Below are 27,947 nucleotides of genomic sequence, written 5' to 3'. Positions count from 1 at the left end.
GTCTTCTACCTAAAGGATATCGCCGGTTCTCGAAGACTATAAAACAAAGTAGCGATCTCTTGTATATGTGTCCAGAATTCTGTATGCTACTATTAACAGAGTAGCTGTTATACTGAGGAATATCGCGCGGTCATGAAATGTCACGGAAATCAGCGACGATGTATCCAGTTTGCTGCGATACTTCTTACATTTGGACTACTGGCGGCTCTGGCATGGATGTATATTCCAAGTATGTCCTTGTAAATTACTGAGTCTGACACAAGTCCAGATTTAATCTGTATAATGAAGAGGTAATCTTTTAGAAGCTTGTGTCCCAGCCAACTAGAATAACTGTAATGTGTAGCCAACCAGTTTACAGTGTGCATGTGGAATGGCCAAAATATTATAGGTAGAGTTTGTTGGCTGGCTAACAAATTGGATGACTCATAACGAAAAATTTCACAGATATAACAGTCATTTGTCATACAATATTTTATGCATTATGTCACCCTTTTACCTGCCATCAATAAATTGGCCTCTCATAACAACTACAAGGACCTCCCTTAAATGACAGATCAGTTGAATATCTATAGCTACAAGTGTATTGCTGTACTTGTGGGAAATCTGCAGTTGTTGTACTTCTGTTGTGAATGTTGTAACTTCATTAAGCTGTCATGTATGGTTTATAGTAGTTGTTTCCTTGTGATTAATTTGAGTATGTGGCCTTGTGTGTGCATGTGTATAGTGTGTGTAGTGTGTGTGTAGTGTATGTGCGTGTGTGTAGTGTAGTGTAGTGTAGTGTAGTGTGTGTGTGTGTGTAATGTGCGTACGTGTGGGCGCGCAGTGTGTGTATGTGTGTGTGTGTGTATGTGTGTGTGTGTGCCTGACACTACTCCAGTTCATTATAATGAATTCATTATAATGCATGTAGCTACGTAGCTATACATAGCTACATATGTAGCTACAATGTATAAATTATATAGTTATCTATGTGGAAAATGTATTATACAAAAGTTTAACACTTGGTTTACTTCCAGAGTCTAAGGCTACTCTGTTTATTAAAGAAAGTCACACTTTTATTTACTTGCAAAGTTCACTATATTTGTCTTATCATGTTGTCTATAGCTCATGGAAGTGTGGTGAAAAGGTTAAAGTATAATTCTGAATCAAGGTTATGTGAAACATCACAAGGTCTAAACAAGTATGGTTTCTTATTTCTGAGGCCATGTATTTCTGTTATCTTTCCTTGTGTGGCACTTTTTGTTCTAATTAAATTACTTACTTAAAAGGATTCTATGTAGGTTCTTTACTTCTAGCTGCATGATGTAGCAGTAGCAGTGTAGTACATCATGACTTGGAAAACATCATTGTAATTCTATGCCTGTATCTACAGTGCATAAAAAGGATGCCTTGTGACTATGCATGATGTCCTTAATGTCAAGCGTAGTTTTCCTGATACGTAGATTATGTATAAAATTCACTGCCAAGTCTAGTAATTTTTGATCTGCAGTTGCAATGCTCATATTTACAGATTCTAATGTATGTATGTGTGTTTGTTTGTCAATTGTACTAACTGTAAAAAGGAGTGATGTTCATAACTGATAATAATTTACTTGCTCCCATTTTAAGTATGCAGTTGAATAAATGGTTGAATTTCAAATTCCATGACTTATCTCCCAAATTACTTAAAGTAATTGTGCATGGCAGCCACTTGTACAGTATAATAACTTTGTTTGTGTGTGTGTGTGTGTGTGTGTGTGTGTGTGCGTGTGCGTGTGCGTGTGCGTGTGCGTGTGCGTGTGCGTGTGCGTGTGCGTGTGCGTGTGCGTGTGTGTGTGTGTGTGTGGGTGGGTGGGTGGGTACATACATGCGTGCATACGTGTGTGTGTGTGTGTGGTTTAGTATAAATGCAAGTTGCTAGATCTGCTCTATTACAGAATATAGCTAAACAGTAGTGATGAACATGGTCAGTAAAGATGCACTTATTTTATAGGTCACTTCCTACTTGATGACAAAAGTCTTAAAATATCAGCTGATGCAACTGTGCAGTAGATTATTCATAGATAATGATTAATTAAGGCATGTGTGTAGGTTATATGAATTTCCCTACATCATTTCCTTTTTGTGAAGCCTTCCATGTTTTGTTAGCTTTCCTCTTAATGATATACATGAAATATGCTCAGAGGGGCTGCATGTTTGAAATAAATCAGTACACAGGTTTAAGTTTTCCTCCTGACTGATTTTCCAATGGAATTTTAACAAGTTAACTTTTCCTTGCTGTTGTCTGGCAATGATGGCAATGAAAAACATTCTGTGTAATGCACTACTCCAATTTAGATATAAATTCCAGTATAAAATTTTATATATAACATCTATAGACCATACATTTTCCACTAATACAATCCATATTATAAACCTGAACCTTCCCTTGTTACAGCACTACTATGACAGTTGATATTACTGACATCTTAATAAGTGATTTTTTTAGTGGATGGTGAACCAAAACAAAAGTTCATATAATGATTATGATTATTAGCTATCAGATGCTCACTCACTCCACTGTTGTATCCCATACAGCTATAATAAGTGTTCTGGAATGTTTACCAATGGAATGTTTGTTTCTTTCATTCCTTTTGCATTCTTATGTTACATTACAGGTACTAGGGCTACATGTGACCCGGTAATGTATATTACATTAATGTATACATTAAAAGCAGCTGGTTGTGGTAAACAATTAGGCAAACAATTGCCAGTGTGACAAATTGCAGTTGTAGCATCATGCCATAGGCATTCATAGTCTATTCCTTGTATTGCATGTAATGACTGTTCTATTAGAGTTCTGTTAGAGTATCTCGATCTTGTATCCTCAGTGGTGGACCCAAAGGGGACACAGAGAAAGGTTATGGCATTTCCTCATTTGTCTCCAGCCTTTTATTGTTATAATAGCCCACATTTGCATGTACTCAATCTACCACTATTCACTTATAGATTAAGCAATGCCTGCGTATTCTTTTGTGTTGATGTCAGTCTATCAGGAGCACATTGATTATGTCAATAGGATCGATGTGCTACTGCTGCTATAAAGGATTTCTCTGAAGGGATAATCTTTATAGCTGTATGAAGTGCAGTACTCTATAACTTGTGTCATTTATCACAGTTATAATGTGCTGGGACTGCAGTATACCGGTATCAAATACCACTAACATTGATGAGAGAGGTAACCAACTCCTACAATGTACCATCACTCTCTTTGTGTGTGTGCGTGCGCGTGTGTGTGTATGTGTGTGTGTGTGTGTGTGTGTGTGTGTGTGTGTGTGTGTGTGTGTGTGTGTGTGTGTGTGTGTGTGTGTGTGTGTGTGTGTGTGTGTGTGTGTGTGTGTGTGTGTGTGTGTGTGTGTGTGTAGATTAGTATACCAGCATGTTGCTAGATCTGCTCTATTGCAGAATATAACTAAACAGTTATGATGAACATGGGTCAGTAAAGATGCACTTACTTTATAGGCCAGTTACTATTTGATGACAAAAATCTTAAAATATCAGCTGATGCAACTGTGCAGTGGATTATTCATAGATAGTGATTAATTGTTTTACCACATGTGTGCAGGTTATATGAATTTTCCCTTCATCATTTCCTTTTTGTGAAGCCATCCAATTTTTGTTATCTTTCTTCTTAATGATATTCATGAAATATGCTCAGTGGGGTTGCATGTTTGAAATAAACCAGTACTCATCTCCCCCTGACTGATTTGCCAATAGAATTTTAACAAGTTCAGTTTTCCTTGCTGTTGTCTGGCAATGAAGTCAATGAAAAACACTCTGTGTAATGTACTACTCCAATTTAGATATAAATTCCAGTATAAAAATTTATACAACATCTTTTGCCCATACATTTTCCACTACTACAATCCATATTCTAACCTGAAGCTTCCCTTATTACAGTATATTTTAGTGCTACTATGACAGTTAATATTACTTGCACCTTTTAAGTAATATTTAAGTGGATGGTGGACCAGAACAAAAGTTCACATGATTATTAGCTGTCAGATGCTCACTCACTCCACTGTTTTATCCCATACAGCTATAATAAGTGTTCTGGAATGTTTACCAATGAAATGTTTGTTTCTTTCATTCCTTTTGCATTCTTATGTTACATTACAGGTACTAGGGCTACATATGACCCAGTCACGAAATTCTGCTTAGTCACAGTTATATTACATTAATGTATACCTTAAAAGCAGCTGGTTATGGTGTAGAATTAGGCAAACAATTCCTAGTATGACATGCAAATTGCAGTTGTAGTATCGTGCCATAGGCATTCATATTGTACAGTATTCTCTGTATTACATGTAATGACTGTTTTATTGGAGTTCTGTTAGAGTATCTTGATCTTGTATCCTCAGTGGTGGACCCAAAGGGGGCACAGGAAGAGGTTATGGTGCTTCCTCATTTTTCCCCAGCCTTTGAGTTGCTATAATAGCCCACATTTACTTGTACTCATTCTACCACTCAAGCAATGCCTACGTATTCTGTTGTGTTGATGTCAGTCTATCAGGAGCACATCAATTATGTCAATAGGATCGATGTGCTACTGCTGCTATAAAGGATTTCTCTGAAGGGATAACCTTTATAGCTGTATGAAGTGCAGTACTCTATAACTTTGTGTCATTTATCACAGTTATAATGTGCTGGGACTGCAGTATACCGGTATCCATTACCACTAACCCACCACTTGTTGATGAGAGAGGTAACCAACTCCTACAATGTGACAACTCCACCATCACTCTCACTTGTGAGGCTAATGTAACCTTCGTTGAGCCAATCTACCAGTGGGTGTCCTCCCTAAACTATGAGAAATTCGATGAAGGATTATCTGTTATTAAAGTGGAGCTGAGATCTTCTCCTGTAAACTACTCATGTATAGTAACTGATGGATACATCACTGGATATGCTAATATCACTATTGTCAGTACTGGTAAGGATGAATGCTAACTACCATATATATGTGTCAGTATTATAGAAGAAGTAAATTTTGTAGTGGAGCCATCAAGGCCATGTAGCTTTGTTTAAATTCAAAGGCATGGGAATTGTGATTGCTATAAGTTGTCTGCTTGTGTTATTGAAACATTAACAAGAAGCCAGCTTGTTTGTTAGCTAATTATTTTTAGTCTAAGACATGAGACAACTTAGCCAAACTATTATAATGGCTAGGGCTTTAATAAGTTTAGCAAAGTGATCTGTATACAGTCACAATTATATACCTGTAATAATTATTACGTTGGCCAATGCTCTGCATTGTGCCTAGCCAATAAGAGTGGAAGTAAATAGACATGTTCGCATGCCTTATCTGGGGTGGTGGTAATTTTTTGAAAAATGAGCACTTATAAAATATCAATATTTTGCACTTGCTATAATTAATAATAACAGTAAGAGAAATTTCATTGCATATATACAGATATGTATGATTTATGATCAAAAATTAATAATGAGTATTCTGTTTATTCACAATAGGTAATAAATGTTACATATGAATCACCATTCATCAGAGGAGTACGATAGAAAAACAATAAGTTTTGTCTGGCCATGAAATATCTTAGTCATTAAGAAAAAGTCACTTTATTATCAGAACACCTTCTTCCCTCATCCTTGGTCCTACATTCTTTCTTTCTTACTGATACTCTCAATAAAACAGTTAGAGTTATGTGCCAAGAGTACAAGAAATTAGGCCATGAAGCCATTGACTAGTTTGTGAAGTTTGTAGGCTTTTACAGTTATCAGCTTCAAACCAACCTACGTACATACCAAACCAATCTGAAAACATTTTTCCTGTGAATACTACATTCAATAGGTATGGCCTATTAATTATTATAGTGCTATTCAACTTTCTCAAGTATTCCAATGAATAAACTTTATTAAAGCTTTAGGCAAATAGAGTTAGGGAAGCCTGCCTACACAAACCACTTGGGTTCAAAGTCATTGGTGGGTTCAAGGGTATTAATGACTACCCAAATGGAATAATGGAATGCCAAACAACTCAATTAGTCTGCCAAATGTCTGCCAAATGTCCTTTGATTGATCACATAATGATACAATCAAATGTATATCATAATCATACAGTACAGTAGTACTGTATATTAGGAATCATGAACATTTGGGTTTTCCTAGCCAGAATATTCACCCCAAAACCAGCTTCACAACTCCATCCTGGCACCTTGGCAGTATTGGTTAGGTATAACTAAGCCCAAAAGTGCCTTCAGTACGATCCTAAAGGCTTTCAATAAATTGATATGAAATTTTGTTTTGTACATTATTCAATGGGATTTTCTACTGACTAACTGCCTGCCTGCCTGCCTGCCTGCCTGCCTGCCTGCCTGCCTGCCTGCCTGCCTGCCTGCCTGCCTGCCTGCCTGCCTGCCTGCCTGCCTGCCTGCCTGCCTGCCTGCCTGCCTGCCTGCCTGCCTGCCTGCCTGCCTGCCTGCCTGCCTGCCTGCCTGCCTGCCTGCCTGCCTGCCTGCCTGCCTGCCTGCCTGCCTGCCTGCCTGCCTGCCTGCCTGCCTGCCTGCCTGCCTGCCTGCCTGCCTGCCTGCCTGCCTGCCTGCCTGCCTGCCTGCCTGCCTGCCTGCCTGCCTGCCTGCCTGCCTACCTGCCTGATGCCTTCAGGCAAGCGTAACTCGATAACAGCTAAGGCTATGGGCTTAATTTTTTTCACTGTTCGACATCGCTTCATCCCGAGACATGCCTTTTGGCATACCGCAGTATGTACTATGCACGCATAATGGACTTACCTTTGTCCTCCTTTGTGTCCCATTTCTTTTTGCTGACAGCCCAAGGTGTAGCATGATACATGGCTTCTCTGCAGTACGTTTGTATTAAAACGGGAATCGTCAGTTTTTTCCATGGTGACTAGATTGATTGTAAAGACAATTATAACACTGTTCTTCGTTTGTGACGCTGTGTAACGGGCTGAAAATAGCTCAAAGCAAAACGTAATGGCGGCTGTATTTTTGAGGCAGTAATTGATAGTTGGGGCATGTGAATTGTCGTATTTTCGTGGTGACTGGATTGTTGCAGAGGCACTTCTACTGTTTTTCGTCTGTAGCACTTTGTAACAAGCTGAACATAGCTGAAAGCAAAGTGTAATGGCCACTGCAATTTCGAAGAAAGTATTTGATTCTTGGGGCACACGCTGTTCAGATGAAAACATTTATTCTGGCGCCATTCTTTCTTTTGATGCGGTATGCGTGGGTTCACCAGTCATAACAATGTTACAAAAAAAGTAAACAAACAAGTTAAAGGAAAAATTTGGAATTTTAAGACCAAGACTGGATTAGGGATAAAATGTTTGCTAGTATATCTGCAGGTGTAGGCGACTTCCCTTGTTTCCCTACTTTTTTTTCTATGATCCCTAATCGAACTTAAAAAATTCCTAATTTTTCCTTTAACTTGTAATTTTTAAATAGCTCAGGTAATGTAATGGCCACTTGCTATTCGGAATTATATGAGGAGGGTGTGGTTATATCAACATGTAATTGCCATTTGTCCAACCACAGCAAGTTTGAAAACAAAAGACACGCATGCATACAACTAACAAAAATAGCCGTCCATCAGTATATTGTCACACATAACACTCCGGCTTTTTTTATGCTTGTATATAAATATGAGAGAAAAACCCAACAACTAATGTAAAGGGGCTTGAGGTGGGTAGCATGGGACATGTTGATATTTCAACCTCACCCTCCTCATATACAGTAATTCCGAATTGCAGGCAGCCATTACATGACCTGAGCCATTCAAAAATTATATTTCAGAGGGCTCAATCTCCATATCAACATGTGACTTTGAAGAACCAGCCACCAAAACTACTGATCTAAACTCAGTAGAAAATTCATAGAATTTCTCAACAATACCTCTACTAGACTAATCAGCTGAACTGCTAAGCCAGAAATGGCAGCCTTAGAGGTAGCAACAGCCCTTGTTGAGTGGGCCTGAAACTTCGATGTATCAACTCCTGCTTTATGCAGGCATGACTTCAACCATCTAGCAATGGTACAAGATGAGACAGGTCCGTGTTTCCCAATAAAAGACCTAAATAGGTGATTTCTTCCAGAATCAGTACAGAATTTAGCTGTTTTTCTCTCATTTACTTTCAGTGTTGCCACTGGACAAGGCACTCATCCCCCTGCAATGTGGGGAAGAAAAAGCTGACTCTGTGATGTGAAGGTCTGGATTGTTTTGAGAGATGAACAGATGTAAACTTTACCCCTTTGGGACAAAAGAACTGTTGTTAAGATCCAACTCTGCAAGATCATCCCCTCAACAAGGTTGGGTCAAGGCAAACAATATTGCAGTCTTCACTGCTAAATCTTGTAAAGATAAGGAGGTCATTGGACCTTGCTTCTTAAATAACTCCAGCACTAGATCCACATTCTACACATTTCATACTTAGGTCTCTCATTAAATGCACCCTTCAGTAGTCGACAGACGAGTGGATGTTTCCCAACTACCTCACCATCAATTTTCTCATGGTCTGACGATATGGCAGACCGATAAGAGTTCAGTGATCTATATTATATCCTTGATGAAATAAGTCAGCCAAGAAGTTCACTACATCAGCTACAGGACCCCTAATGGGATCCCTATCCCATTCCTGACACCAACTATCCTACTGTTTGAAGAGGGATTCATAGACTGAAGTTGTCTTGCTTCTCCATGAAGCTTCCAATAATTGTGAAGCCTTTGTTGAAAGGCCTTCCGATCTGCAGGTACTCCTGACAATGGCCAGACGACTAGTTGAGGAACTCCTGAAAGCATTATGAATTCCTGCTGTGTTGGTGATATCACTATGTTCTTCTGAATTGGGATGATGAGTGGGAATCCCTCTAATAGCTGCAGTAGGAGAGGATACCAGGGTTGACTCCTCCAAAGGGGTGACACTAGAACAATTTTGGCTTTCTCCCGCTGAATCTTTGCCAGGGTGGCAATATCAGGCACCAAGGAGGATTGGCAAAGTCCCAAAGCTGGCTCCAATTCTGAGTGAAGGCATCTGTGGCTTCTGCTGAGGGGTCGGGCCTCCAACTGAAGTATCAAGGTAGTTGATGGGTGAGACGAGATGCAAGCAGGTCTACCTTCAATGGACCCAATGTCTTGTTGAACTGTAGAAATATTTGGGGGTGGATCATCCAGTCGCAATGATCCTGTACTGTTCATGATTCCTTGTCTGCAATGATGCTCTTCTCCCCTGGGAGGTGTTCTGCTATCAGGAAGATGCTCCTGTTCATGCACCATTTCCATATCTCTACTACTACTGCCTTCATGGGATGGGAGTGGGTCTCCCCAAAATGATTGATGTATGTTCTGACTGTTATGTTGTCTGTCCTTATTAAAATTTTGATGTTCTTGTCCTTTGCAAAGAATTTCACTGCCAAAAAGGTTGCTGTTAGCTCCAAGCAATTGATGTGGAGTGACTGTTTCTCCACTAACCATAGCCCTCCTGTCCTCATCTGTTAATCCTTCAGAGTTTCCCACCAGCCCAGGCGTGAGGCATCGGATTCTGTTTTCAAGTCTAGGGATTTTACCAGCAGAGGAGCACTGTTGAACCTCTGAACCTCTGATTTCGTGTAGTTGATGGTTAGCCCTAAGGACTGAAACATCTCCTGCACCGATGTTAGCTGCTGTGTTAGGGTCTCTTGATTGTTGAAGAAGATGATCTATTGGCACTAGAAAATAGGCACCCTTCATATCTATCTTTGCCATCCAGTCCTTGTTCTCCACTAGGTCCTTCACCAGATGGAAGCCTTCCATCTTGAAGTGTTCCTCCACCACAAATTTGTTTAGGGCTCTTAAATTTATTACTGGGCAGTAGCCCCCATCTTTTTTGAGACCACAAAAATCTGTAAAATGAAATTTCCCTGGCTGGGTTGCACAGCTGTTATTGCTTGCTTCCTCAGCAGTGACTCCACCTCTGATGATATCAGTAACTGCTGATCTGAGGGGAACATCATTTGTGGTGGGACAATTGTCTGCACTGGTTGTGCAACCAGAGGTAATTTGAAACCCTGTACTGTTTACAACATCCAAGTGTCTTGTGTCAGTACAGCCCAGTTGTCCTTGAAGGATTTTATGTGCCCTGCTTGTAAAAAGGTTACTATATCCCTCTTTATTGAGGGCAATATTGTATTTAGACTGAGAGTATGATGACAATTTTTTATTGCTTTGTGACAATCTACAACATGTAAACCATGGTTTATACCTACATCTATTTCTGTCCTTGAATGTTTGTTCCTTGGGGGCTTGAGCCCTGGGCAGGGCGATTGTATCCCCAGTTGCAAGGATGGTGTCATCCACGACTGCTTCTGAATCCACCCCCATGGCAGGTTTGGTAGTTTCAGGGGTGGTAGCCTGAAAAACTCCTTTTCTTGTCATCAGCCTTATTGAATTTCCTCATGGCTTTCTGTTGATCCACAGTGGCATTGGCCAGCTTAGCGAATTCCTTGCCAAATAGCATAGGTGCTATGGATTGAAAGTTTTTTTCTGTCTTCACCCATGAACTTTAGGGAGGGATTCGGCTTCAATATTAGCTTCTTGCACCTTTCTTGCTCCATATGCTGGTGCGTCTTACTCATCAGGCACAGCGCCACTTTGACTGAAGACACTGCCTTTTTCGGTGACAACTTCCCTGCCTCCACACATTCCAGAATGGCTGCCAGTGGAGAGACTGCATCTAGCAAGAACTGTTGAAGCCGTGATAGATAACTGTCTGCCTTTATGGCGTCTGTCAGTAGTATTGCTTTCAAGACTCTATCAAGCTTAGGGTCACAGTCCGGTACACCAATTCGCTTTATTCAAGCAGTGCAATCATCATTATCCATGGTCCCAGAAAATGCCGTCTCTATGAAGGTCTTGGTCACATCTGAAATCTTACAGCTGATTGATGGCTCCTCTTCAGCCAGGTCTCCATTTGCTCAGGTGGTTTCTGTTGCAAAGCAGTGACTGAGCTTGTAGCTGTGATATCTGCTCTGTCATCTTCTGTAACAGCTGGTTAGTTTCTGAATCCTGTTCAGTCATCGTTGTACTAAGCGAAATGAAAGGAACTTGAAATCGTCAAACTTCCGTCCGAGTGGTGGAAAAATCCAGAGTGTTATGTGTGACACTATATTTATATATATATTGATGGACAGCTATTTTTGTTAGTTGTACCATGTGTGTATTCTTTTGTTCTCAAACTTGCTGTCAGTGGTTGGAAAAATGGCAATTACATGTTGATATGGAGACCGAGCCCTTCGAAATATAATTCATTTTTTAGCCTTAGTTATTTCATAGTGGTTCAAATTTACATTGTAACATTCAACTGATAAGAACCAGAATGTAAAGTGTAGCTAAATCCCATTAAGTATCTGAAGTATTAAGCATAAAGAGATTTAGAAAGAATACTTTATAATAAAACAATCAGTAATTTTAATCAAGAACATGACCGCTACTATTTTGTTTAAAGCTGACAGAATATTAACTTGATTACTTGGTATTTGTTACAATGATGTTTCACTAGTATGGATGGATTTAGGTATTATGGCATAAATCATTAGCTACTTCATGGTGTGATTTTTTGGTTAGGTCAAAAACCAGTCTTAACACCAATAAACTTCAATTTCAACAAATTCACTCAAGTGGGAACACAGACAGACTACAACCTCACTGCTACATTCCACAGTAGTCCTCCGTTAGATGCCCACCCCAAATGGTCATTCTTCTACAACAGACCTGTACCAGGCAGCAGATCATACACTAGTGTGTATACCAATGCGTCATCAGGTGTGGACTATACTGTACTAACACTATCAGGATTATCACTGAATGACTCTGGTTACTATATGGTGACTGCTTCTAACCTTTGTGGAGTATCTTCACTACTAGTCAATGTTAAGGTGGTCAGAGGTGAGTGATGTACAGAAAAGAATTAAGATTAATTTTACCAATTACTGCACCCAAGCTATAACACTACTGTATAGTGCAAATTTTCCCACTGTGCATAATTTATTATATTTGACCTTGCAGTAGGGTACTTTATATTTTAGACCAAGCTTTTTTATATTGATAAGTTTCACCTTAGGCCAGACAAATTTAATTTACACTTTATTATCACCTGCATTGCATTTTGAGTTGCTCCAATGTTTTTATTTTTCATCAGTGCTTGATATAGCTAATGTTTCTTACTGGATCTGTCAAAATGACAGACCAACATAGGCAGCCATTGGTGCATAATGGCTAGTAAAATACACAATGCTTTTTAAAAAGCTTATTTTGATAGGTCGTAATGTCAGATAATTTTTAATTTGGGTTGGAAAATGACATAACAGGCTGTTACTTTGAGCCCTGTTCATTGTTTTATCCACATAATACGTATCTTGAATTATGTGAGCTATTGCTCGGCGATATACTGGTAATACTATTTATCGTGATAAATTAACAAAGCTGGTTATCATTCTGTGACATTCTTTGATAACTACTATATCAAAATACTGCTATAGAATTGTTTTTAACCCAGTCTTTGGTGTTTAATTACTCAATTTGTTGATAGTTCAGCAAGCCACACCCTACACAAAGACTGAGGTTGCCACATTACAGACACCTGCCTACTTGTACTGAACTACATTCTGTGGTTTTGGGATGCATACCGCTTCATATCAGGTCCAAAAATGATGCAATAGTCACTGTAGCAAGCTAACTATATACCAACATAATGCAATAATTTCTTGTTAAATACTGTGTATTCAAATGTAATACCACAAAACATTAATGTTCACTTTTTAACAACGGTACCGTAGATTCCTTAACAATTCGGCAGAAATAAATTAATTCCGTTCGTGTCTGGCCGAACAATTAGGAAAAAATGTACCAGCCCGGTATTATCGTCAAATTTTTAGGGATCTATCCCTAATACAGTCTGCACGCTTCATGGCTATGTTATTTGCGATCTGCTAACTGGTTAGCTAATTTCTGGATTTCTTTCTACAGGGACCAACAGGAATGCCTTGTGGCGGAACTGATGATACTGGCCGCAACACTCGCTTGGAGAGATGATCAATGTCATTACTACATCGCTTTTGTATACAGTCACTCGAAACTAATAATAATAATAGAAACCACAATCGATACTATTAAACTAGCTATCTCGTGATAATTAATTAAATCTCGCTAGCTCCCAGTTGCTGCATGAAGTGTTCCATGACTTAACAGAGCGTTATATCTGAGGATGTATCATGTTTGTGGGCTCCAGGAGAGATGTTATTCTGTGAACAGAAACGAAGATCGTTTTGTGGTAGCCGTTCCTTCACACGATGATATCGTTGGGCACATTTGTTCCGTGAACAATTTCACACTTGGTGCTTCATCCAGCATCGAGGTAGCATATTATATGAGGTCACTGGGAATCCTCAGTACTAAAGAACCTTCGTCAACTAGTACTCCAAGTGCCGAAAAATTAGCGCACTTGTAATAGAAACTTTCTTTCCGCTTGCCGAAATTTAGAGCACATTGCGTTCAAAGTACGGGGAGTGCCGAATATTTAGAGATGCTGAAATTTTAGGGAATCTATGGTATTTGAGTAGAAAATGTGGTTACGTGAGCTAAAACTGCTATGAATCCACTTTAGATTCTCAGCTCTTTCACTTCGTATATATTTATGTTTGAGATACTCTAATACAACAGTCAAAATAATATATTCTAATGAAACGTCAAGCACAGAGGTAAGTTAGACTGCTTGCATTCAGCTATTCAGCAATCTCTGGTTTGCTCCACCTACATGTTATTATTATTATGTGCCTTGCAGTTTGGGGTTAGTGTTGGGGACTTTAAGGCAGATACCAGACCTTCTGTTCTTTTAGGACAGAGGATTAGACCCTGGCCAATTACTTATGTGGGTACAAATTTGGTACAATTTGTATAGATATCTTTCACCCTGTGCAATTTTGACTGATACTTGTATATACAATTATTCCACAATTGCACTCAAATGTGTGTGATTACCTAATCACATAGAGATCACCCTTCATGGTTTGTAGTACACATCTATCCAGTTCTGTGTGGTCATTAACCTCTAACAGATGATTGCATCATTGTTCCAGCACTTAGAAAGGTCTCTTAATGTGATTGGCGAATCATTATAATATAATTTATTATTGCACTTAAAAGGTTTCACATGTCAGTAATTCTGATCCACTACTCAAAATATCAACATTTGTTGCATGTAAAAGGCTTCTATTGTCAGCTTATTTAATTGGCTATTCATTATATCACTTTTTGTTGCATTTAAAAGGCTTCTGTGATTATGCTACGTATTTTATTGGCCACTTTACAGTGCAATTACAGAAACAAGCCATGTGATTTGGGATTAATTGTTTTCCTACTATTGAGACTAATGTATGGTAAACTAAATCACTATGCGATTACAGCATTTTATGCAAACAAACAATTATTCCATCATGATAACAATTATTTTTAAACTTTTAAGTAAAATGTACCATGCATGCACCAAAACAAAGCAAAACGTGAACACATATATTGCATTTCATATTAATTTATATCATAAACGTAACTGTTTATTTGTGATACTATGCTCAGAATATAATCTATTAATTTCAAAAATAGTCACTCTAGTATGACAGTCAGGTACATTCTAACAGGACAGCCTGTAGCCTGTTCTCAAGCATAATGTTTATTTCAATACATAATTTTGCATATAATGGGATTGACTATTGAGTATTGCATGTTAGGTGCTAATGTAAATACACTAGCCAGTAGAACTACTAGCCAGGGCCTTGATACCATGTGAAATATCATTTAATATGGTCTAGTAGCAGACTTCATTACACTTGTACAATGGTGCATAATTGTAACATAACAATATCATTTTGGATATAAAGTATAAAGGCAGTTCAGCAATGACTTCTGAGGTAGCTACAACACATTTAAATCTGATAGTGAAAAAATACACATACACTGTACCACACTTGTGCTTTTTAGAAAAACCTTTGTCAATAAATACTTTGCCTGGCGTTACATAAACTAATAGCCACACCAATACGATACACACACTACAACCATGTGATTAGATTCAGACTGCGTTTCATGGATATGTCCACCAATCACTGGGAATGTTCCTCCATCTAGTCATAATCATTTACAATGCATTACTCTATAATATGCCAGCCACATACACAACTAGTGAAAGAAGAATTTCAAAGAAAACAACTGTGACATGTTATACAAGTTGCTTCGGTATTAGCTGTAATACTAAATACTCGGGTTTATCTGATATATGAACATCCTCAGTGTTGTGAAATTTGATAGAATCATTTATCTCCCAGTATTGCAGCTATTGCAATTATGCAAATAAGTATATAAGTATATTATATCAATTGTTTCTACAGATAGTGACAGATGTCTACCAGGAAACACTACAATACCTCCAGTAGTAAAGGGCTGTATGGATCGAGCTACTATCAATGGAGAGTTGATAATTTACAAGTGTTCATTTAAGGGGAACTACAATCGATTTAGATCAACAATGGAAACATTTTGGTCAATTGAGTCTCCAGAGCAGCCCTTCACTAGAATAGATGAGGACAGGATTACTAATTATCATGTGATAACTTATCCAGATTGTATTACAGACAGCAGGTCATTATGTTGTCAGTTCACAACAGAACTACATATTAATGTATCGATGTTCCTTGATGGAGCTAATGTGTCTTGTTGGGCTGACATACGTAATTCTTCTAATACCAACAATCCTAAACGTGTTCTGTACAGCAGTGCTAAACTAGGTTAGTATATCACACAATGTTATTTCATATTTTGTAATTACATAATTAATGTGATTGTTTATGATATATAAGTTACATAATACTTTTATTGTGAAATGAATGTTTAGGCAACTTCTACAAAAAATGAATTCTACTAACTTTACAAAAAGAATTGTTGTATTGTTTATACAATAATTTCAGAATGCTGATATCAACGGTTATTATAAGCATTTTGTAAATTTGAAAAGTATTGTCCAAATCAAGTGAGCTCCAATTAAATTGTAGCTACAGTAAGTGACAAAAATAAAACTATTGTCTAGTTTTTCATAGCATTATCAATGTTTGCTAGGTTGTGTTCAGAATGCTATTCAGTGGTGATTCTAGACCTGACCTACAGGGGGGTAGGGGGGTGGGGGGCAAGTAGGGAATGATATGACTATTGTTGAATGGCTATACAGTAGAATTTCAGGGTGATCTGGGGTGCAACCCCCAGAAAACTGTAGGATTTTTGCTATTTGAAGGATTGAAAACAGCCTAAAATAGATGGTAAAAACCTGAAAAAATGCTAAAAATAACAATGCCAATCTATACTGCAGCTCTTCCCCAAGTATTTTAAAAGTTACTTTTCAGCAGGGAGGGTATGCCCCTCCCCCCCCTTAGATACCACCCATGATGCAGGAATTATGCCAGCATATTTTGAGCATAATAATGGGGTAGGAATTGTTCTGGTATTCTGAAGTAAGTTGAGAGCATCATTTATATAACACACGAATTCACGTACAGGTAAGTTGAGATCGAGGTATTCTAATAGAGCAGTGACCTTCTCTAATATAACAGTCAGCGGAATAATTCTTATTGCAACAGTGCCCAGGCATCTTTCCAACTATACGCTAGCTTTTGTGTCCTATACAGGACAGCATTATTATTGCTCCAGAACCTTGCTGAACAGTATAAATTGCAAAAGTCGATTTTTGACGATGTGGAATGATTTCAAGAATAATAGGAACATTTTAAGAATTTTTTTGAAGAAGTTTGGAATTTAATAATAATGAAAACTTTGAACATAATTCCCTGAGGTCTGTCTATAATACTGTATGCTCTCACAATGTGTAATTCTGTAATTTTGGATAACATATATTATAGTTGTGTTACCAAGACCACTGATAACAATTGGACTGCAAGACACAGTAGTGAGGAGGAATACCAGTGTACAACTAGAGTGTCAATTTAAAGCTGTCACTACAGAACGATTCACACATTTTGAATGGTTGAAAGATGACAGACCAATAGACATTCGATCCTCAAAATATCACTTTAGTCTGGGGATGGTCCCTGGTACCCAACATAGGATGATGACTAAACTGAGAATATTTGAATTCACTGATGAAGATCAAGGGAAATACTCTTGTTACTGTAAATACAATCAATTACCAGTTATGAGACAGATTGGAGTACAAAGAGAAATTACATCAGATATTAGTTCAGCTAATGTAAAATTATCAGGTGTGTATATTAATTTACATCCCCTGAAGCTATAAATTATTTCAAATAATTTACTTGGACAATATGGTAGTTACTGCTCAGACAATAACTACCACGAAGGTGTTCAACACCACCAAATGTGCGATGGTGACAATCAAAGTGCAGTGTCAACATAATGTGTTTATGCAAGCTGAACATCAAAGTGCCCACCCTTGGATATAAGTCAGTTATATCACAGATATTAGCAGTCACCCTTGGCTATGTATAAAGCCATATACGTCAAAGTACCAACAGTCTTTACTGCACAGCAGTTGTAGGATATTTTAGTTATTTTTCTCCTGCTGTGATATAATTATAATACACCTATCAATGTATTGTCCCACTACCCCCTCTCGGGCATATATGGGGCTATAGTGAAATTTGACACAGCCAAATGTCAAATGCCCCATAGTAGGGCAAACTTATCATGTCATATCCCCACTGCAGTCCCCAGTTGCAACACGGGTATTTGGCATAGCATAGAAAGTTACAACAAAAAATGCTTGGGTGCTTAATGAATGGTCATTAAATTCCCTATAGTGGGGCAGCAGTTTCGTGTCAATTCCCCCTGTAAAGCCTCACTTACGCCTGAGGGGAGTGATGGGACAATATATTGATAGGTGCATAACATATTGTGGAGATCTGGTCAATTTTACTGAATGTTTCAGTTTGGAAATAAAGTAGTGTCAAACATTTGATTGGAAATTAGTTAAAAGAAAGGACACATTCATAATTTGACACACTGACTGTCATGTCTCCAGGACAAGTGTCTTAATTATTAAGGTGTCCCTTATTAGTGAGGTGTCCTGATTTCAGGGGTCTAAATGTGTGTACACTAATACAAATGGAACCATGGACAAGTCTCCTGATTATCAAGGTGTCCTTACTAGTGAGGTGTCCTGATTTAAGGGGTCTTAATGTGTGTACACTAATACAATTGGGACTATAGACAAGTGTCTTAATTATCAAGGTGTCCTTATTAGTGAGGTGTCCTGATTTCAGAGGTCTAAATGTGTGTACACTAATACAAATGGGACCATAGAAAAGTGTCCTGATTATCAAGGTGTCCTCATTAGTGAGGTTACTAGTGAAGTGTTCTGGTTAATTCTTACTTCATTTATTATACTATATATTTATATCCATTTTTTAAAATTTTACCATAGCCGTAGAGTGTCATTGTACATATAATAAACATACACACTCATGCTGTTCCATTACTGTGCCTTTGTTCATTGTTTCTAGATTCCCGGATGTCCTTCAGAAAATATACCCAGTACATGCTTGGAGTTGTAGCTACCGTCTTTGTTGGTCTTCTATTGCACATTTTAATATCTAAAGGTGAGTTAAATCTCAGAGTGACAAAGTACTGCCTGGGTAATAGCTACCAGACAGCTAGACAGAGCAGTTCTACTACTGTGTGATAAGTTAGGTATTAGTAATAACCGACTTATCACACTGTGGTGGAGCCACTCAGACTTGTTTGTGACATCATATCAACCGCGAATGGTGTTGTTACCAGTGGAGCAATAGCCAAATATAGAAATGTTAATAAAACACACACTATGTAGTACAGCACTTACACCTGGCTATTGCAATGGATTAAACAAATGTCAAGAAACAGTCTGTCTGTTTTTAGTTACTCCAGCAATGAGCCCCAGCCTCTGTTCCTAGCTCTGACATCATCACTGTCACTCCTTTGCTTTAATCACTTTTAAAGACCATACTGATTCTTCTATAGTCATAATTTAAGTGGAAACACTCAAACTAATCAAATGCTTTAGCACTGAAATTTTTATTTCTTATGTACAATCATGATCACAATATTATCAACCACAGGTCCTCCAGAGATTATAGAACACCCATCAGGTGGCAGTATACAAGTTGGAAGAGGCTGTACTCTTACATGTGATGCTGAAGGTCGGGGAACACTTAAATACATTTGGCAGCGACAAGAATCAAACAGATGGATCAATCTTGACAGTGATGACTCATTATCATACACAGCAACTACTCAAGGAACTTATCGGTGTGTTGTGAGTAATGAAGCTGGATCAGTAGAGTCTGACAGTGCAGAGGTGAAACTTGATGGTAAGCATATATAGTACAGGGTGTATTGTGTTACATAGAATGAGGCTACCTTCTAGTGGCAGAGATTGTTATGCAAAATTATGACTTAAGTACACAAATTGTGGTCAGATACTACCCAAAGTGTACATTCTGTAGTTCCCTTGTTTTATCTCAATGTGTAGTAGTAGTAGTCTGGAAGACAGAAGGGTGAAGTTTGCAAAATGGTCTATAGTTTATTTTAATGCACTTTTGGATTGTCCTGTATACCTAAAAAAATATTCCACCTGCTGGACAGGTGTCGGCCTTGGGAATTTCGCCATAGCAACCAAAGTTTAAATAGCTGCATAGCAACCATACAAATTTCAAAAAATAGCTTCTGTGGGTTTCAGTTTTACCCAAAATTGTTTGATAACCTGACCATTTAACAATTATAATTAATGTCAGAAAAGAACTGACTAATTAAATACTCCCATAAACCCCTGAAGGAATCATTATATATACCGTAGTTACGTATGTCTCAATAACTCTCATAGGCCCAGCAGGCACAAACTATACACCCTGTCACACAACAGGATGTATATCAGTACTGGAGTAAAATATTTGCATTCTGCTACAATCAGCTGCTTAATACCTGCTTATATTTTCAAAGCTATAGCACATTGGTACGTAAAGTTATGGGCGATTAAAGTTCGAAAAGTAGGCAAATTTTATTTGCTTACAGGCCCTATATTCACAGGCCCAGTCACATTTGCTCTCTTGACTTTCTTTAGTTTGCTTATTTTAAAAAGTGCTTGTTTCAGCTTAAGCTATACTATAATGGTTACCATTACTTTTAGACTTGAGAGAACAACAGTTTTCTGGTAGGAAATTTAATTCTGGCCTTTTTCCTGTTGAATGCTTCTAAATCATTATGATAGAATCTAGTGTGTCAGTGATAAAGATTTGCCTCTTTTTGGTTTACTGGTGTGGAAAAGCTCAGTTAATACACCCTTTCTCCAGCTAAAGTCCATGAAGTGCAAACAATTTATCAGGTGCAGTATGTTCCATAACATTGGTGTTAAAGATATAGAATTTGAGTTATATACATAAAGAAGTTAATGTACATGTATGTAGATCATCAAATGTAAGCTCAATAACTAGTACAGTGGAACCTCTCTTATCCGGGCAGTCTGGTACATACTACTGTCCGTATCTCAGAAATGTCCGTAGCTAAGAATAACATGCTATTATGCTAAAGTGACTAACTTAAATACAAGTAGTGTTGTTGTTGCTATCAGTTAGAGGGGGAAGTCACTACAGAGCATTCATGGTCACTCCCCTGGGCTGTAAAAATGCATTATCACCTAGCAACCAAGTGGCGGTTATTATTAGTAGAATAAACAAGCCACCAAACAGGTAAACAGCAACTTTTAGGCTCCCTCCTTGTGCTTTCAAACTTCATTATGGTCAATAAACTACAAGCCACATGACCACTTTGGGCTGTCCGGACAACGGAGGTGCCGGGATAATAGAAGTCCGGATAGGGGAGGTTCCACTGTACTTGCTATACACTTACAGAGTATGTCATAAAGCACTCACTATATATACAGTAGGACCCAAACGAACTTACGTGAATTCAAAGGTTTATTCGAACGAACAAACAAACAAACGAATGAGCAAACATTCGAATGTTGGTTGAACAATTCAAACTATAGCCACTAATTAGATAGTAATCCATCTTGCTGTGTTCCATAATGATGTGGGGGAAGCTAGACATATGGTATTTGGCATTTAATTAAGTTATGTGTTGATGGTTTACTGGTGGTCACAGGCCATGCCTCTATGAGGTTTTAAGGTTTCTATGTGGTGCCAGTCAACTGTATAGCAGTAGTAAATGTATTTAAAACCTAGTAACCACAAGTATTTTTACTTGTGGTATTCAATTTCAAGTTTTCTCAGTAAAACTGTTGAGTCAGTACAACTGCATGTGTGTGTTACAAACTTTTGAGACTTGCATTTAACATTTAATATGCTGTGATTTATAATTTGTAAACGGTAACCAGCTCCATTTAAAAGTTTGAAAGATTCGTGAACTTTAGTTGATAAATGTTCGAACCCCGACAATCCAAGTTCTTTTGAGCCCTACTATACAGTGAATAGCATATCGCTTAATAACTGCCTGGTGTTTAGATTCTTCACACCTGTTCCACTATCATCTAGCTCACTTAGCTTATTTTCAAGAAATAATGAAAGTTATGCCTTATTTGGGGCATCATATGTGGTATTCATGCAGTACAGTAGCTGCCTCTTGCACCCCCTGAAATGTGGACACTGTGATAACCAGAATATTACATTGTCTAAGGTCCCATTTGTATAAACTAAAACACACATACAATTACGCCTCTGAGATCAGGACAACTTTTCAATAAAAACAGTAAAGCGGGGTCTCAGAATAGTATTGTGAGAGCCTCTAGCTATATTGTATATAGTAGAGGCTCTCACAATACTATTCTGAAGCCTCTGAGTTCAGGACAACTTTCAAATAAGAACAGTATAGTGGAGTTTTAAGGTGTCCAGAATAGTGTTGTGAGAGCCTCTAGCTATATTTTATATAGGGTACGCACACATGTATGTATGACTGTGTGCTACATCTTAATCAATATTTTTATGTACAGTAAATAGATCATGACATGTCCTTTGTACTGAAGTTATGTCTGTTCTCAATCACTTCTGCTCAATCGCTTCTGTCTATATACCTTTTGTTATTTTCACTGAAATGGCCATTAAATCAAATTCTTTAAGGTGTACTGTTCTCCTACACTTGCATGCTGCTCCTCTTGCATGAGCATTTTGTAACCTTACAATTTGGCATACAAGAGAGAACTTTCAATGATATAAAAGTGCTCAATGTACCAGCCATTTTGTGACAAAATTTGCAAGACACACACCACATTTTTACCACTTTAATGATTCATAACTTAATTTATAAGTTATTGATTGAAATTTTGTCAGCTGTGAGCCATAACATAGAGCATTGGAGGAAGACAAATATCAGAAACAAAGTTATTCATACAATTGGCAATTGCGTGTGGAAGACACAAATCCAACCTTTAAGAGCATCCATCACATTATATTGCATAAACAAAATTAGACCTAAACGTCTTTCCTGCTGCCACCTATTTGCTCCACTAATGATTTCCTCTATTGGCATTTATCAACAGCATATATTGGGGTCAGCAACAGCATGCCATATGTATGTGTGTGGCATACATATGTGGTACAAATTTGGTTTTACAAATAATTCATAATAGTGCATGCTGAATGTGCACATGTATGTACATATACAGCCGGTGTTCTATGAAACGCAGTGGTAGACAGGGACAGTGCTAGGTTACAACAAATCTATAACAGCTAAGCTGTGCAATGGGTGTAGTGGTACTACAACTGTATTATTCAGAGTTAGTTATAAACTAAAAGTAAAAAGTATTGGTCTAACTGAAATTTTAATTATTGGAGCAATTTCTTGGTGATTTACTTCACAGTTTGACTATTCTGTCTGCAGCTTGGCTATTTTGGCATGGATTCTGTAGTCAAGCTGGTGTTGAAAACAGAACTTAGACAGTTTACTTATATCTAAAACCATTTGGTTAATGAGATTACATTAATTTAACTTTATTTAATCGCTCAGCATAAAAGTAATAGTGAACTTGTTCATTCTGGTCACCTCTGCCAGGCTCGCCTTATCAAGGAGGTGGTTGCATAAAACATGTTAAAGTCACTGTGTACACAAATGACACAATTAGGAGACTGTTACAATGGTCAGTTTAAATCAGGTGACCTTATTATACAGTGATCCAGTTGGACAGGTTTTATTATATAGTTGAACATTAAAAGTATTGTGCAATCACAAATGCAGTAAAATACCAGTAAAGCAAACAGGCATAGCACAGAATTTAATCTAAGGAATCAAATGAAACTTGGTGTATGGCTTTGGCTCATGATGCACTGTCTTTGTGCCAATTTTGAAGAAATTTGAAAAGAGTGGGTAATTAACATTTTAATTTCTTTGATAATTTAGCATGGAATGACCAAAATACTAGAATTTCCTGAGTTAATATCTCAATTTGCCCAATGCTGACGGAGGTCCAGCAGGTGGTTTTGAGTAGTCCATAGTATGGAGAAATATTTTGTGACATAAAATAAACTATAGACCACATTGCAAGGTTCAGCCAAATTCTACCGGACTATAGTATACAGTAGCAGCACAACGCAAAAAAATGTACACTTTTCATAAAAGCATGAAACTTTCCACATAAGTACTGTAGTACTCCCCATGACATTTTTTTTTATATAGTGCCATCGCAGATTTGACCTTTGATGACCTTTATGGCCATTTTGGTCCAGAAATTTCATCATTTTTGTCTTTATCTCCCTGAGGCATTAATTAACTCGTCATACGTAACTTTGGAATAAAATCACCTATTAACTTCAAATAAAAACTAAGTTGTTTTGTTCAAAAAGATCTTTATATTGGTACCATGTTTCAGCGATCATTTATATTACCCAAGAATTTTGAGATCATTTACCTCCCCATGGGTAATTTATACTCCAAGGGTAGGTAAACTCTGGAAATGATAAAAACAATCATAACTTCAAAACAGAATTACCTATTAAAACCAACCTTTACTTTGGTGCTAGCTATGTTTTAGCAGGCCAATTAATGCCTCAGGGAGATAAAGGCAGAAACGATCAAATTTCTGGGAAACAAGTTGATGTACTACTTCTAAAATCCAGACACCATGCAGCTAGCTAACTCAAGTTATTAACCAACTATATGTATTACATGGGTGGTTGTACAATAATACATAATTAATTTTATTGTAATTCTTGTATTTCATAATTCACAAAATTTTCGTAGTTCTTCAATTACGTTACAATGCGCTGCTAAGGAAGCGCTTGTTAAACAAATCCAACACATTATGCACAGAAGTATCTTCTAAACTGTTTTATAGTTTGACTATTTTGTTTTTTTCCACAAATTCTCTCGACAAAGCCTCAAAGCTGCTCTTCATTTTCATTCGCATACGTAGGGGCATAGATACACCCCCTTTCCAACTCGAAGGGATAGGCTATTTCTGGTAGTCTACGAGACCTGCACAGTTGTTTTTCAGTTGTTTAACGCCTGTAAAACCCGAAGGGAAGGTAATTCACAAAGTCGGAGGAGAGTCGCCACACCTATATTTCAGACCGCCAAAAAGAAACCACCTCAGAGCAAAGTTTACCTGTGCGGAAGTTTAATAAGAGTTCATTTAACTTTTACTTCTTACGTAAAAGCTTCTTTTCCATTAAACGATTTTGCTCACGTGGGTGCGTACGGACAAACATAGGTAGATAGGTAGATGGCTAGGTACAAACACATACACACACACAAACACACACACACACACACTTTTATGAAAACAATTTCAGTAAACCAGGCGCGTGCCCACAGCCGGCCAAAGTGGGCACGCGCCTGGTTAGAAATGGCCATAAAGGTCACTAAAGGTCAAATCTGCAATGGCACTATATCAAAAACTACATGTCATGAGGAATACTGTTTATGTGGAAAGTTTCATGCTTTTATGAAAAAGTGCACAATTTGACTAATTTTGGCAGCTATGCTACTATGCTTTAGACCCTTTTTGTGGTGGATTTAGTGGATTTTGGAGGTGTCTAAGTTACTTAGACCCTTTTCATGTTTACTTAGACCCTTTTCATGTTTATTATGCGCACCTGCACTGGTAGCATTGGCAACACATCGCCACCTAATGAATGCTACATTTCTCTGTTACAAGCAGTTGTCAACAATGTTAAGGTACAACAACTGCATAAAGGGTCTAAATGACTTCAGACCACAGGGGTCTAAGTAATTTAGTAACCCTCAGGCCCTGTAGTAGCACCTTCACTTTGCTCAGGCGCCATGACACAGGGCCATCGGGTTACTAAATTACTTAGACCCCTGTGGTCTGAAGTCTACATATTACATAGGTCTGTGAGATGATACAAATGTGACCAGATTTTGCAAAAGTGATCCAAATCATACATCAGGCAAAATCAAACTAACACTGCTAGTGGATAGCTATACACACTATCATACTGTTGGTTTTGACCCTCAGAATTACTCAAACTACTCGAAGCTGGTTTAAGAACCGTCTTTTGTGGGTGGTGTGGTGAGCTGGAATGGTGGTTTCTGGCCTTGTGAAGGAACTGGCTTAGCAATAATCAGTGGTGTACTGGTGGATGGCCTTGACCAGACATTTTCTATGTTGATTTTACTGCATATCAGCCACTAAGAAGCCAGCACAGCCTTGTTATCTTGTATCTGGACTCCAATCGTGGTCTGTCTCCATTTTGAAGTCTATCTTCCAACCCTACCCCCCACCCTCCACCCATTTGTGAGCAGACAATCACATGCATTTCTTGTGCAATTAGTGAATAATTGCATTCGTAAAAGCCAAAATTACACTCAGCTTCGCCTCATGCAAATTTGACTGTTACTCGTACCTAATTACACTCAAATGTGTGTGTGTGATAATCTACATTTCTATACTAATTATTATTCTAAGACTTGTTTCTTCTCCCCACTAGTACTCTGAAATTATTCTGGGGTATTTTGTGGGTCACTACATAAGTCATTATTGCAATATACGTAGGATACATGGCACTATGTTTTTTACAGTATTAAATGCAAATATCCACTATTGTATGTATGTATCTAAATACCTCTGGTTTGTGTAGTTTCCAGCCAACGCAAATTCTCATGTTTAAAAGAAGATGTTCAAAAAAATATATTTTATAGCAGTTATCAAGAACTCTCTCGCTTGCCAATTGGCAGTCTTTATGACAACCTTATGGCAATGCAATCATTAAGAACCCATTTGGGGGAACAGATCACATCTCTTCGCACAGATCATGAGAAAGCTCGTCATCTTCTTGATGCCATGCAGAAGGGTATTAATGTTGGTATCTCCGTGGAATTTGAGAGCCTTTTGGAAGCCATTGGACTGTACGCAGTTGATAATAGTAACCAGTTGGTGATCAAGTTGTTTGTTAGTGTACAACAACGAATTGAAGAAGAAATACAAAAACAATCACCAGGTGAAATGTTAATTATACATTATACACTCACTCACTCACTCACTCACTCACTCACTCACTCACTCACTCACTCACTCACTCACTCACTCACTCACTCACTCACTCACTCACTCACTCACTCACTCACTCACTCACTCACTCACTCACTCACTCACTCACTCACTCACTCACTCACACACACGCACACACACACACACACACACACACGCACATGCATGCATACACGTATGCATGCACGCACGCACGCACACACACACAAATACATAATTTATGCTGTTTTATCTACGTTTGGGAGTGTGTTATTGGAGCAGTTTTCAAGCTAAAATGACTTTAAATTTCTGCACTCATGTTTGTGGTCATTCATAAAATAAATTTCACACATAAGAAGCTACCCACAACACTGTCTTATATGTTATGCAGTTCACAAGTTAACTGACTTCGTCCAGCTGTAGCAGTTTTTTATAAAACACTGAAATACAGTTAGACCCTTTTTCTGTTGAAGTGTAAACATCACAAGTGTCTTTATGTGTGAATGTACAGCAATTTATAGAGACTGTTCTTCTAAATCAATTATTTTTCTCGTGACAATTGCAAGTGATATGGCTTCAAATTAAGCTTGCACCAATTTTATGCCATTGTAACATCAAGGATAATGGGTTAACAAAGTATCACCAGCATAATGTAATAAGACAAGTTTCATTAAAATGTGTAATACGTGTGCCTAAATACAGTAAGAAATGAATACACTACATTGAGTACAGAAAGTGAGTTGACTCCTGTTCATCTGTAGTCTTAAACAAGACTTTGAATTTAGTTAGCACCTCATGGCTTTCACTTAGCCAGAAATTATTTGCACCATTCTCTTATAGATATCGATAATTGCAGCACTGCAAATGTATTGATATCTGTAATAGAGCAATCACAGTAACCTAACAATTTTTGCCAAAGTTATTTGCAGTGCATATCATTTACTAAATTTTCCTATACTTAATTTAGCTCGTCACAATCAATCTTCTGGTGATTTATCTCTGGACAATTTGGAGAGCGACAACTAACTAATGCGATGTGGAGTAACTGAATTTGCTGCATCTACTAAGTACATAATAATACTTTGTGCCGAAATTTTGTGTGTATGTATGTATACTGTAGATTGCGTGACATAGAAATGTATTATTACAGCTTTATACACATTGTTGTGTAAGTATAATATTACTTGTCTACTATACATCAAGTCTTAGGAAAATAAGAAATTACACGTTTAAGTAATGAAAAGCATCTGCAGCTATCATGATATTAATAATTATAATGGTCATCCCAAATTTTACTAAATTCAGTTATTTAAAGAGCCTAAATCTGTCATAATACAGCCTATCAATAGAAGACCAGAAGGCACCTGTCAGGCTGAAGCAATGTCAAACAGTGAAACATTAAACCCAGATCATTAGCTGTTATCAAGTATGCCTTGTC

At 37.8% G+C, this 27,947-nt stretch overlaps 1 protein-coding gene across 1 annotated transcript; it reads left to right on the top strand.

Annotated features, from left to right (window-relative positions):
* LOC136247629 (uncharacterized) lies at positions 1–27,747 on the top strand. The gene is made up of 9 exons (XM_066039400.1): positions 1–229; positions 4,655–4,951; positions 11,587–11,907; positions 15,402–15,797; positions 16,920–17,279; positions 18,540–18,635; positions 19,134–19,385; positions 26,121–26,480; positions 27,477–27,747. Exons 1-9 carry the CDS (start codon positions 133–135, stop codon positions 27,533–27,535), a joined length of 2,238 nt encoding a protein of 745 aa, XP_065895472.1. The 5' UTR covers positions 1–132; the 3' UTR covers positions 27,536–27,747.
* Positions 27,748–27,947: the final 200 nt, after the last annotated feature.

Source organism: Dysidea avara, chromosome 2, assembly GCF_963678975.1.
Source record: "Dysidea avara chromosome 2, odDysAvar1.4, whole genome shotgun sequence".
Lineage (NCBI taxonomy): Eukaryota > Metazoa > Porifera > Demospongiae > Dictyoceratida > Dysideidae > Dysidea > Dysidea avara.
Note: the sequence above shows the minus strand (reverse complement) of the source record. Positions and strands in the feature narration are given on the sequence as shown.